At 37.0% G+C, this 14203-nt stretch overlaps 1 protein-coding gene across 1 annotated transcript; it reads right to left on the bottom strand.

The window, feature by feature from the left end:
* Window positions 1-2082: 2082 nt before the first annotated feature.
* Window positions 2083-3226, bottom strand: LOC306844976 (beta-crystallin A2-like; the record flags this gene model as incomplete). Its single annotated transcript, XM_079377446.1, has 4 exons — window positions 2083-2230; window positions 2343-2485; window positions 2711-2852; window positions 3066-3226. The coding sequence occupies 4 exons, from the start codon at window positions 3224-3226 to the stop codon at window positions 2083-2085; spliced, it is 594 nt and encodes a 197-aa protein (XP_079233572.1).
* Between the last annotated feature and the right edge of the window lie 10977 nt (window positions 3227-14203).

Here is a 14203-nt window from a genome sequence, read left to right on the forward strand (position 1 = left end):
GATTAAACTCTCCTGATGAAGAGACTTGTGTAATGGTTGGTATAATTAGTGTAGCAACGGGTGCAGTGTTAGTTCTTTAAAGTGCAGAGGCCTCATTCTGTTTTCACCAGGTCGATGAGTCTGCATCAGCATCCTTGAAAGCTTTTCACCCACTTAAGTCAAAATAGAATGTCTAGTAGAAGTTCTTAGAATCAGTCATCTGCTTTCTATATTACATTTGGGGTTTAAAAGACATTCAGTGATCAATTTAAAGGAATAGTTCCCAAACAATGAAAATGTGCTGTAAATTTACTCAGGCCATCCAAGATGCGTTTGTTTCTTCATCTGAATAGATTCTGAGACATTTAGCATTACATTATTATATAATTTGCTCACCAGTAGATCTTTTGCAGTGAATGGGTGCCGTCAGAATGAGAGTTACAAGTGATCCACACAACGCTTGTCCATAAGTTAATGTCTTGTGAACTGAAAAGCTGTGTGTAAACAAACAAACACACAAATAAATAAATCCATCCATCATTAAGGCATTTTTACTTTAAACCATCCATAATCCCATAACAGTGCTTCCTTCCCACATCAAATCCATTAAGAAAATCCAAAATTTAGTTGGATAATGACAGACTTTGCAATATTGAATTGATTTGAGCTAAATAATGACACTATTATCATCTGCAGAGCATTTTTACAGCTACAAACCAACTGTAGCCAATACCAAGTGTAAACTTGTAATAAAAAAAAGATAAAACGTATTTTCACCTTTCTAACAACCTAAAATGTGACAATAGATCGTTTCAATGCAGAGAGCAAGGACGCCATCCTGTGGCAACATTGAAGATTTGCAAATTAATTATTAATGATTAATTTAAAGTATATAACTTTGTCCTAATTTACACATTCGTATAATTAATAGCCTAATATAGTTATTGCATAGCTACACATTTTTATTTTAATATTATAAGGTTTTTGTATGTTGGTAATTACGAAAAAGTCCTAACTATATATTTCTTTGTCTGCCTAGATACTGTATATGAATTTTTGTATACATTTTTCTGAATCAATTTTTAAGGACTTTTAAACAAATTGCAAATTGTTAAACAAATAAAAATGTTAGAAATGTTTTTAAATATTGACAAACTGTTGTCTGCACCTATTATATACATGAAAACAACCAGCAGATGGCGCTTAAAGATCATTTTGTGTGCTGTTAACCTGCTATCTCATAATACTTGAATGCGCCTCGCTAAGCAAAATACTACATTTGCTAGACCTTTGTAACCGATTGTGTTGTGTTGTGCTGTTTTAAAGCCACCGTAGCTGTGCTTCAGTCATGCGTGTTGACTACATTCTTAATTTTCTTATTTAACACAATTCAATGAAAATCAAAAGGAAACTTTTGTGAAGTTTAGAAATTAATGAAAAAATATCTTACCAGTACACAAGATCAAATATTATGAATGGTTTGTTAGTCTTGCCCTTTGTTATACAGCTAGAAGATCAGCACCGCGGACAGCTCTCTATGATTTACTTACATATAAAATATCTGACCAAATCTGATCAAATAAGGAGATTTAAACCAACTTCTGTGTAGTATTCAAATAACCTATGCTGAGTCATCATATAAAACATTTTACGCAGCAAAACTCAATAGATCTGGCAACAGTGCACACCTTAGAAACACTAACAGCCATCCTCTCGTGCTTTTGTTTATTGAAAATAAAATACAATCTATTCAACAATATACATTCTATGTCTGACATTAAGAAAAAATAATAATAAAATAAATCTAAAATCTAATCTAAAAATGTCTAATCTGAATTGAAAATCTCTGTTAACAATATGCTAAATCAGTACAAAGGCTTGGATAGCCTTATAAGCTGTTGTCAATTTGTTATAAAATAATAACACTCCAGTTTTTAACGATCTAACGTTACATTTTCTGGGCACGGGTTGGATAAATCAAAGGAATGGCGACAAGCACACTCTTTTTTCTGGAGTTTGAAAAAGCGTTTATTGCCTACATCGTCTCAATATCATGCTATCGTTTGATACACAGTAGCCAATAGGAGAAGAGTGGGGGCGGACTTAGTGCTGAATTCTGCGGATTGATTGGATCTGATTGCTGTGGGCCTGGGTGCCGTAATCATTATAGGTCCTGTATTCTCCCTGACGTCTGTCTCTCTCAAAGATATACTGGTATCCACGGTAACCTGGAAACTGGTAGCCCACCCAGCTGCAGTAGGTGTAAAAACAACATATTATTATTGAGATGAATCTGTATGCAGAAAAAAGTAATACAAATATAACTTATAGGCCTACTGAAGCAAAACTGGAGGGTGACTTACGCTCCAGAGTTGACTTTCATAGAAGGAACCTCCTTACTGCACCAGCCCATGCCTTGAAGAGAGGGGTAGTCATCGCACATCTCAAACTTGCGTCCCATCATGTCCTCACACTCATACAGGGTAATTTTACTGTCACTGTGGTTCTGGAGATGAAAGAGGTCAAAAATTAGGACCAGAAAATATCTTTTGAGAGGTTTATATGTCAGATGCAAGATGTCATTTTAATAAAGTTAAGTAGTCTGTAAGCCTATTATTTCTTTATCACACATTGCTATTTTCAGTATTATCATAATGTTGTTTCACAAACAAATCTGATTTATTCTAAAAATGAAATGTAAATAAATGAGACACTTAAATGCAAAACTCACCGCACACTTGATGGGTCTGAAGGAAAGCAGGTGCTCAGTGCGGTAGCTGCTGTTTCCGCTCCAGGCCTGATAGCAGGGATAATCTCCCTTCTCCAGGATGAACTGCTGACCCTGATACTCTGAGTACTCATAACCCACCCAGCTGCAAAAATGAGCAAAAATTATTCATATTATCTCCCTGAAAACATCTTTACAAATATATATATATATATATATATATATATATACACATAATTCTTATAATTCTTTAGAGAGAGAAAGCAAGCAAAAAGAACCTCAACTTATGAAAAAAATTACACACGTAAAACTGGAAAAAAATAGAAAAATTAGCTTTCACAAACACACACACACTTACGGGCCGTTGTCCACCTTGATAGAGCGAATCTTTTGGAAATCCCTGTCTAGAATGTTTGGACACTCCAGCATGAACTCACAGCGCTTGCCCTGGAAGTTTTCCTCTTCCCACACTGTGATCCTCCACTGCCCCCGCTGCTCCATTTGCTCTCGCTGATTCATGATGGCCGCCTGTCTGCCCTCTCCAGCTACTGATAACATTAAGAGATAAAGTTAACAATACAACAACACCTACCCTCACCTGACAGATCACAAACATTCATTTTCAACATTCAGGCCTAACCTATGACCTCAGTGCTTTACGTTTAGTGTCAGGCTATCAAAAGAAAGATTACTGACGATGCAAGAGGGACCTTGTTTTAGGTCAGTTAAGAATAAATGCATTTTGTACAATTACGCCCTTTCAGTTTAGCTGCGACAAGAGAAAGGGTCCTTTTCTGACACGGTGCTTTCTTTGCACTAAAACAACCAGAGAAAATCAATAGTTTAAGTTTGCCGTCATAGGTAATAGGGCCCCATGAATCCAGCAATGGCTGAAATGACTCAATTCCAACATTGCAATGAAAATTAATTTAGTAACCACCAGAAATGGGTGATTTTTCAGTCCATGGAAAGATTCACAAAGGCCTCTATCTCCCGCAGCCATGACGATCCATGATGATCGTGTCCGGTCAACACAAATGAGCATCAGTTTATCCATTTTCACAGTTAAATCCGCTTTCATGAAGTTTATGATGTTGATTTTGGCAGCATGACGGCGACCCATACTCACATGCAGTTTGTGGGAGAGATTTGGCGTAATTAACGTTGGGGGTCGGTCCAATACAGGGTGTTTATATAGCTGCTGTCACTGCAGTTACTGCAGAATGTGCAGAGGGACTGCCAGCTCAGCAACATGTGTCAAAAGAGAGCTTAAGTCCTGTTATTGTCTAACAGGGGCTTCGGTTTTCTGACTCATCAGAAAAAACAAGGCCCAGCCATACAGTTTAACACAGACACATTTACACACTCTAAATGCCCTTGCAATGTCCACTGACTGCAGATGCATGGGGTCCGCTCAAGAAATAGTAAAATAGCGGCAGCAAATGAATCAAATCACTGATTGTGCAGTTTGTAGGGAAGCTTGCTTATTATTTTGTTTCTTGTCAGTTGATGCTGCACAAGTTTAGGAGAAGAAATAATAATCTCCTGGTAAAGATAGCAAACAACCAGTCGTCAATCTCAGCTAAAAGGTATTTTCAGCAACTCTTAGTGTCACAAAAAGGGGGAATCTTGTTTTAACCCTGTTGTTGTTTTTTTGACCATCCATCCATGATGTATATCCTCTCAAAGGTTCAGGAACATGATGCACTATTGTAAGAGCCCAAACAAAAGGTATTGTTGTTCAATGGCCCTCATCTTTTGTGGGGGTACAATCATTGTACCACCTACAGATGGACTACATATATTCATGTGTTTCATTTTTCTTCAAGCACGTTCTAGCATACATTAAAAAAGAGCTTCTGGGAACTGTTCTGAGAGAACAAAGAAATTCACTCTAAACTGAGAAAACATGCATTAAAAGTTTAATATTGCTTGCACAATTTGTATGCTGCTATTGTTTATACATCTGCTATATGGGTGTTTCTATGCTATAGGGGTGTTTATTTAACTTTTATGTCCCAGAGGCTAATTTATATTACTTATTAATCACATTAAAACTGTCTTGGAAGCTTTTTAATACCAATATAATTTCCTTTTGCCATTTTTCCAAATACCCTTTGTATGTAGACTTTGTTTTACCTTTGTCCTAAACCTAGACTTTCAATCTTATGAAAATCCATTATTATCACATGTTCAAAATATGAAAATATATAAACAGAAAAAAACGTTTTAATAATTTATTTTGTGAAAATTATATGAATTGCAGCCGTCCCACTGACTGTACCATAAGCAATAGGCTCTAATGAAGTTCAAAACTACTACTGTAACTGGTTCCCAAATAGACAACAGTCAAAAAGACCATGCTTGAGATGAAATATGAGACATGTTATGTGTGAAGACTAAAAACCATATATTATGTTTAATTGTGTATCATTTCCAAATAAGCTGTAATTCTGCCAAATTATTTAACTGTGATTTGGCTACATAAAATGCAGCCATGAGACAAATGGGAAACTCCAATTTATTATTATCAAAAAATCATGCAAAAAAAAGTACAATTTCATGGCTAGTCAATTTAATAGACAGTTTTAATATTGGTCCAACAAACATTGTGCAGATTGGGACAGTGTATGGATACATTTATACTGATTTTTAATACATTGTGATGACCAAGAAGTCAAAAGGATATTTGCTCATGGATTATATATTTATAAAAAATAAGTGAGAAGTGTTTTTATGCTTCTATGAGTGTGAGACAGGCAAGCTTAGTCAAGGCCACAGGCTAATCACATCTTTCCTTGCATCACTACAGCATTCATTTCACAGTAAAATGAGTCCATTTACATCCCAGGCCAGCCTACTCTCTCACACACACAGATAACCATTCAAAGTAGCACAGTGAGTCAGCCAGGTCTTTATGAACCAGATTAAGACAAGATAGTTAGCGTTTAAAATGTGCGGTAACAATTTCCAAAATTAGTAGTAGCATAAAATAGTTTTTTTAATTATTTTATTGAAAGAATTATCTTATGCTCATAAAAACTGTATTTATTTAATAAATAAAAACACAGTAAATAGTTTAAAATAACTGTTTTCTGTTTCAATATATTTAAAAATATAATTTATTCCTCTAAAGGCAAAGCTGAATTTATAGCAACCATTACTTCAGTCTTCAGTGTCACATGATCCTTCAGAAATCATGATAAGTAGGTGCTCAAGAAATACTCCTTTTTATTATCAATGTTAATATTTGTTGCGGAAACCATCACAGGAAACATAAAATTACATTTTAAAATATATTCAAATAGAAAATAGTTACTTTAAAATGTAATAGTATTTCACAGTATTACTGTTTTTGCAGGATTTCTATGAAATAAATGCAGCATTGGTGAGCATATAAGCGACGTCTTTCAAAAATTTTTGGAATAATCAGTTGTATACATAAACACTCTCTTATTACCCTAAAAATCATTCACTCCACCCACTCTTGGAGATAATCCCGGGCTGATCGTAGTCTGAATGTATTATATGAAGCTCAGTGTTCCAGGACCATCACCTGCTTCTCACTTCCCCGGTCATTCAGCCATTACACAGAACAAACAGGTAGTGTTTACACATCTGCCCCCGCTCCTGCTGTCTGCGTGCTACACCCTATACCTGTATGTGTGATGAATGTTTATTAGTGTGTATCTCATTCCGTGTGTGAACGACAGGGTCAGTTAGTATGCAAGCGCTGTGTGCGTGTATGTGCCTCTTTCATAAATCCATCTGTTCCATGGTAACACTCTTCATCCCCTGCTCTTTCTGCGTCTCTGTGAGATGGCATTAGCATCCTCATGTTGTCAGGTAGGCTCTGGAAAACAAGAGCTGTCTGGATGACGCACATCTCCAGGGCTGTTAACCAGTCACCTGTCCTTGGAACTAAATTCGGTGAAGTTTACACACACCTTGAATATAATATCCACCATACAGACACGCAGCACAACAGTTACACCAATTTCACTGCCAAATTTCTAATTTGCATTCATTTTAAAGATTCTATCTTTTATGTAAATGCAACAGACAAAGAAGTTGCAGTATGGATATGTTTACTGGAATGGAAAAATGGAACAGAAAGATATATATATATATATATATATATATATATATATAAATTAAAAATAACTTTATATATACAAAATAACATTTAAACCTTTTTTTCAGTATAGATACGGATGTATAGCAGATGCTTCCTTATCCAAAATGTAGTTTCTGTTTTATGGCTGTCATTTTGGGATATGGGACAGTGACAAAACTGGTGCCTTTTTCAGCTTGTAGTACAAAGCTGAGGGCCAAAACCACCTGCCACATGTTCACTAGCACCATGGAAACTAATCCTGCTCTGTGTGTGAAAAACAGGCCCTGACAGCTCAAACTCAGACATCTGCATCACCAACAAATATGCTGCGACTCTCACTCAGGATCTTTGTTTGAGTGTGTGTGTGTAGTTAGTGTGTTTTTTGTGTTTGTTTGCAGTTGTGTTTCTGTCACCTGCATGTTTTATTAGTCATAGTATATTCATATAAAAAATGCACTTTTTGAAAAAAAATAAATATATATATATTTTTGGGCTGTGACATTTAAAGACATTTATAATATTACAAAAGATTTCTGTTTTGAACTTCAGATTCACCACAGAATCCAAAGTGGAAAAATGTATCACAGTTTGCATAAAAATATTAGGCGGCACAATCATATCCACCATCATTTTTTGAACACAGCATATTAAAATTATTTGTGAAGGATCATGTGACACTGAAGACCGTAATAATGGCTGTGGATTCACCATCACAAAAATACGTTATTGTGAAATAATTCACAAAACATTGTATCAATATTTCACAATATTTCTGTTCTCATTGTATTTCTGATCAAATAAATGCTTGGTAGAAAAGACTTAATACACACACTCACACACAATATTAAGTGCACTGATATTCATGCAATATAAATCATCCATTTTCAAATGTAGCTTAAATGTCCAAATATATGTTTTTGAGACTTTGTATAGGGCTTGTATGTGTGCATGTCCATGTGTTCTATGCAGGTGTGTTTATGTTTGTTTACCAGATCAGTCAGTAAACTGTCCAAACAAAAGGTCCTTTTAATTGTTTTGGGCATATTGAATGTTGACCTCAATATTTGTCTAATTGGTGATATTGAAGATACTTGTATGTCCAATCACAGGCTGTGAGGCAGCCTAAAGGTACTTGCATATTTCATTAGTGATATTGTAATGGTCTTTGGCTGAAACACATGGCCCCTGGAGCGTCTTTAGTTGCAGTAACCTTCAGCATCATCAGAGCAGAACATGAAATTCTGATCTAATAACAGTCCTCTGATTTCACATCTGCCATAAACGACAATGTTTCGCTTTCAGCTAAACTGCTTTTGTCTTATTACTATGCTTGTATATAGTCTGTGAGCTTTGTGGTAGGGCTTAATAGAAGCAACAGATGGGAAAGAAAACAATGTGCCTCACACCATAACAATTAATAGAATGCATTTGTATGGTAAACACAACAGAGATGTGCTATCAAGGTACACTGCCAACCTAATAACAGCCACAGATGTTGAATGGCTTTATGTGTGTGCATCCAGAAGAGTTGGGGTAGTAATGGTCATTTATTTGAATGAATTTGACTTGAGAGATATGGAGTCCAGGGTGACTCAATGTGAGCCTGTGTGAAACAGCCAGGAGCAGATGGTCAGGCTGATGGAGAGGGAAAAGAGAGTCCAGGCTCCTCTAGTTAATGTTTTACCTGTTACCTATTAGAGCCGATTACCCATTACCCCGTCTGCACATCAAACTCTCCATTGACTTTCCATGGTAACCATATGCCTCCACAGTTACCAGGCTAGCGTACGTGTGATAACTCAACATACAAACACTGAGGAGTTATGAAGATCTTTATTTTGCCATTACATCACTGCAGCAGGAGAACTTCACCCTCATTACAGGAGAGAGGAAGTGGATTTCTCAACAAACATGATGTTGGATAACAGGTGGCATTGTAAATCATGACCATTGCAGAAGACAAATTATCAGTTGTGGCTCATCCATTTGTTAGCCAATATCTCATATCGCATTTGTGTGGTTTGGACTCTTATTTTCCATTTTAAAAAACAGTTCCAAACAAAAGAGCATAGCAGTTACTCTTGCTTTCGATCCAAAAATGTCACTGAAGTTTGGGACCGAGGAAGTTCTGCACTTGCTTAACGCGAGCCGAACGAACAAAACTGAATCCACATGTATTGTGCGTGTGGCTCAACGTAAAGCAAGTGCAGTTTATCCATTGAGGCTCTGGGGGTGCATTTGTGATAAACTCCAAAATTACTGTAGAAAATACTGTCAAAAATATGAATCCGTAGCTTTTCGTTCATCTCATTTTTCAGGTGTGTTCCCTGCCCATAACCTGCAAATAAGTAATACAGGAAATAAATATTAAATAGGATATTTTAGTATTACTGTACAATTGTTTTCGGATTTACAACATTCATATTTCATTACAACAACGTTTTTACATCCATTTAGCTTTCCTGACACAATTTCTACTCCAGTTTAATATTTTTTTACATTCAAACTGGTTAAAAAGCGCATTGGATTTTTCATTGCAGGGTGTAATTTTGGCAATACTTTCAATTTTACTTCACTGAAAGGTTTAATTTAATTTAATTTAGTTTAATTTTTTTTTTACATTGCCCTTTATTCAGAAAAGAAAGTTAAAAAAAGAACAGTAACAATATAATAATAATAATAATAATAATAATAATAGGTGTTGATATTGTGGTGTATATAGGCTACACAAATTCAAATTTCAAATTAATTAGAAAAGTATATTCTGCAAAACACAAACAGCATTCCTTTAGTAACAGTTAAATAATAATAATAATAATAAATCTGAATTTTACCCCAATCTGTCTATGTACGGACCGAGGGAGGGGAAAAAACACTTTGGATAGCATTAAAGCTTATTTTTGTTTTACCTGTCTTGCTCACCTCTGTAGTTTCACAGGTTGTTCTGGTGGAAGGCCTCTCTCAGTCGACATGCTCCTTTCTGTGCCTGCAGGTCCTATGAATCAGCCTGGCCAGTGACGGGTTTTTATAGTCGACAAAAATCATGCCCCCTCTCCTCTTCCCGCTGCTGTAAAGGTGCCGATCTGTCCACGCACCTGCCGCACTTTAGAGCAGGTCTAATGTTGACCGAGGGGCGGAGTGAAGGTCCCGCTGAAGTGTGGTTTGGGCCTCCAAGGCTTTAGATGCAAATTTCTTTTAAGCTACTTCTGCGATCTAAGATATGATATCGATATTTTATGCGGATCATCCGTGGTCGTAAGCGGTAGGCTACAAGTTTTTGAGTCATTCAGTCGCTGAATCATTACAAATAAGATGACAATGAAGCTGTTTCACGCAGGGCGGGTTTAATTTGCACAAAATTTACATGACACTTGCAAATGTCTCTTTTTTTCCTGATTCAGATCAGGTGCTGAAAGAGTAGTTACCCGATGGACGTCAACTAGGCTACTACTTTATAGCAATGTGCAAAGAAAATTAAATAGCAGCAGCCTCATATCCGTTTAACGGGTAGAATAAATAATCTTACATCAAATATGAGTTATAGACAATTACCCTACATATAGCCTATCACATAAACAAATGCAGTTTACCTCAGATTAAATATGTAACTTTTTTTCTGAGATGAGATTTATGTGTAACATCCAGAACCTACATTTAAGTTCTCGCTTCAGTAATTGTTCCTGATCGGTGCTTGTAGCAGGAATATGGCGCCATCATGTGTTGAACGATGGAAAAGACGTATTTCTGTGAGTCCATATGGCACAAAAAATGAAAACTTTCAATTTATGTGTTTAAGTAACTGTATGAAAGAACATTGTTGGCTGTCCATTAGGCCTACTGCTTGGGAACTAGATGTTGCAATCCCTAATTAATCAGCTTTGATGTCGACGGGGGAGGGAGATTAAAGGGAAGAGGGACATTAGAGGTTACTAACATCATCATTGGGATCATCAGGTGGGGACCCCCTTTCCTCTGTTTCAGTGATATGGCTACAACATCTCCAGCGGACTCAACAGCGAACCTTGCAGTCACATATTCTAGTCACATATAGCCCTTCTGTTTATAACCTTTTTTTTCAATTTGAGGCCCAAGTATAGTCCTTTTCTTTTCAACCATAGCCAGTTGCTACTTCTCTCAGCAGGTTTGGTAAGGCATCTGATAGCCTGCTGTAGATTATTTCCATCGACTGATTTGTTTCATTGGCTTGCTGGTGGACATACAGTTGCTATGAACCCTCTGCAACCTATTTCGATTGGAAAGACATGCGTTTTCTAACCCTTTTTTCTTGCCCCCTCTGCAGTGTCTGTGTACTTGATGCTTCCTCAACTGGATCTTCCCAAAGTACTATTAGCTCCACAATATATAACAGCCTGTGCGAGTATAAAATCTGGTCTGAGATTGATGGAAACAATTTTCCAAGATCAGCCTGCAATTCTAAATCTTGAACAGGATGCAACAAGATTGTTTCTCTTATTCTTGTTGAGCTATTCATGCTTTGCCTAGAGGATATTAATGCCACAGCATGCTTTTGACTGACAGGGGAAGTATATTAATGGTAGTATTACTTTCTTCCAGTGTAGAGGCTAACAGCCAAAGGACTTGCTTATGTTTCCAGGTAAAACGCCCTTGCGTGAGGCTAGTTGAAGCTAATAGCTGGAGTTTGCAGCAGGCATGATGGATCGTCTCCTATCCATTGGTTAGGGTTCTTGGGCAAGGGTAGTACATCGTAGATTTCTTTAATAATACAACTCAGGGACAGGTGCTTTTACTTCAGTTCCGCAGCCAGCTGTACAATATGTATGACAGCAGTTTTAGCACTCTCTACAGCTTCATCAGAAGTTTGACACATTTGGTTTCACTGCACTTGTTGCTGTGTCCCCATTTAGATGGTATCATTACTGATCTTGCTTTGGTACACTTATTTTCCTCCACTAGACTCGTAATAGGTAGGCTAATAAAATGCTCTTACCATAGTGTGCAATGTTACTGATGCAATGCGGGAGGTCCAAGCCATTTTCTCAAGTACTGGCTGATTGTCCTTTCCAACTTTTTTTAAATCTTTGTAATGGCAAACCCGTAGACTGTCAGAGGCCACAGAAGGCCAGCTTTAGTTTTCCAGGAAGAGAGGTTTTTTAGATGCAGATTAAAGTTTTATTAGTTTCTTCTCCTATATCTCTTTATACTGCTCTGTATTAATATAATAAACAAACACAAATAAACACAGAATTTGCAGATTCAACTTTAATCCCAAATGAGGAACAAGTTATTACTATAGATGTATTTACTACACAGCCATTTGTTGGTTGAGAAAATACCTCACCTCAATTTCATGGCATAGTTTTTCCATACATGTTTCCATACTATATGCTGATGACACAGTTTTTCTATCCTTGTTAACTAGTGCAGAATGTGATGACAGTAATGATCACAATGAGTTCTTTGAGTGGTGCAAAAAAGTTGAACTACAACTGAATATTACTAAAACGAAAGAGATGGTAACTGATTTTAGGAAAAATGCTTCAAAGGTGAAACCTGTGTACTTTTATGGAAAAGAAGTTGAAAGGGTACAGGAGGATAAGTATCTTGGAACTATCTTTGATACTACTTTAAAGTTCCAGCAGAACACAGAGGCTATTATTAAGAAATTGAATCAAAGAATGTATGTCCTTAGGAAATTGAACTCTTTCTGTGTACAAAAAAAAGATATATATATATATATATAATTTATATATAATGAGAACTTTTTATACTACCTTTAATGAGAGTCTCTTGAGTTTTTCTTTTTTATGCTGGTACTAGCTAATTAGTCAAGCTCCTGAAGTTTGTAGACGACACCACACTGATCGGCCTCATTCAGGATGGTGACGAGTCTGCTTACAGACAGGAGTTTAAGGAGCTGGCTGTCTGGTGTAGTTTAAATAGCCTGGAGCTCAACACGCTCAAAACAGGGGAGATGATCGTGGACTTCAGGAGAAACCCCCTTGCTCTCCCCCCACTCACCATCATGAACAGTACTGTGACTGCAGTGGAGTCATTCAGGTTCCTGGGCAGCACCATTTCTCAGGACCTGAAGTGGGACATTCACATAGACTCCATTGTCAGAAAGGCCCAGCAGAGGCTGTACTTCCTTTGCCAGCTGAGGAAGTTCAATCCGCCACAGGAGCTGCTGAAACAGTTCTACTCTGCCATCATTTAATCCATCCTCTGCAGCTACCAAATCATTTCTCAGAAGGAGGGTAGTCCGGACTGCTGAGCGAATCATTGGTACAACACTCCCTACTCTCCAAGAACTGTATTTATCCAGAGTGAGCAAAAGGGCTGGCAAAATCACTCTGGATTTACCTAGTCTACATTTCAATTGCACATAATATACCAGTACATAAAAAAACTGTCTACTGTTATATACCTGTACATACAATTGTCAATTTGTATATTGTTATTCCTTTTTAATTGTTTTCTTGTTATGTCACTGTCATTCTGTTGCGCTGCGGTTGCTTCTGTCATGAAAACAAACTCCTCGTATGTGTGAACATACCTGGCAATAAAGCTCATTCTGATTCTGATTCTGATAAGGTAAAAATAAATGCATATTATAAGACAATGAAAGTGTTTTTGTCCTTGCATGCATATCAACCTTTTTTGGGGGACTCCCAAAACCAAAATACGCCTTTCATTATCCATAATAGAGGCACTTTAAGTAGCCTTAATTTCCGCACTTCCTTGAAGTCTTTTGCGTTCTATGCGCCAGATGGCAGCAGTGGTATTGCACTTTTTCAAATTGATCACGTAATTTTTCCTTCGTCTGTTGGATTGTTGGGCTGGAATATTTGAGTAGATACTAATGGGGCAATAACAACAACATAAAAATTATATTATAGCCTATCCAGTGACACACTATAAACCTATGGGCTATTTGACAATCTTTGATAATGCACCTAAGCAACGTACTTGTCTTTTTGAACTCATTTGTGCCAGAGAGGCTACTAAATTCACACTAAATTAAATTAATGTTCCATCATCTGCAAATGTTCAGCATTGTATAAAATTGATTTGTGTACTATTATGTTGTTCTTTTGCACATGCATTTATTATAAGGACTCAATGCAGTTCATTACAAAGGAGAAGCAAACAGTTGTTTGTTAAATGAGGACAACAGTCTGAACGTTTTATTACAGACACGGATTACTCAGATATGAAATTGATTGTTTTTTATCAGATTTGCCCCCCGATGCTACCAGGAGTAGAGACTCCAGTCTCCCATTAATCGGAATGAATCTCATGGATTTGCGTCTGTGTTCATTCAAATCCTCCACTAGTAGCACTCGCGTGCCCTACATTTCTCCCTGACCCCGCCTGCTCAGACCAATACGGTCCGCCCC

This window comes from Barbus barbus (assembly GCF_936440315.1).
Source record: "Barbus barbus genome assembly, chromosome: 25".
NCBI lineage: Eukaryota > Metazoa > Chordata > Actinopteri > Cypriniformes > Cyprinidae > Barbus > Barbus barbus.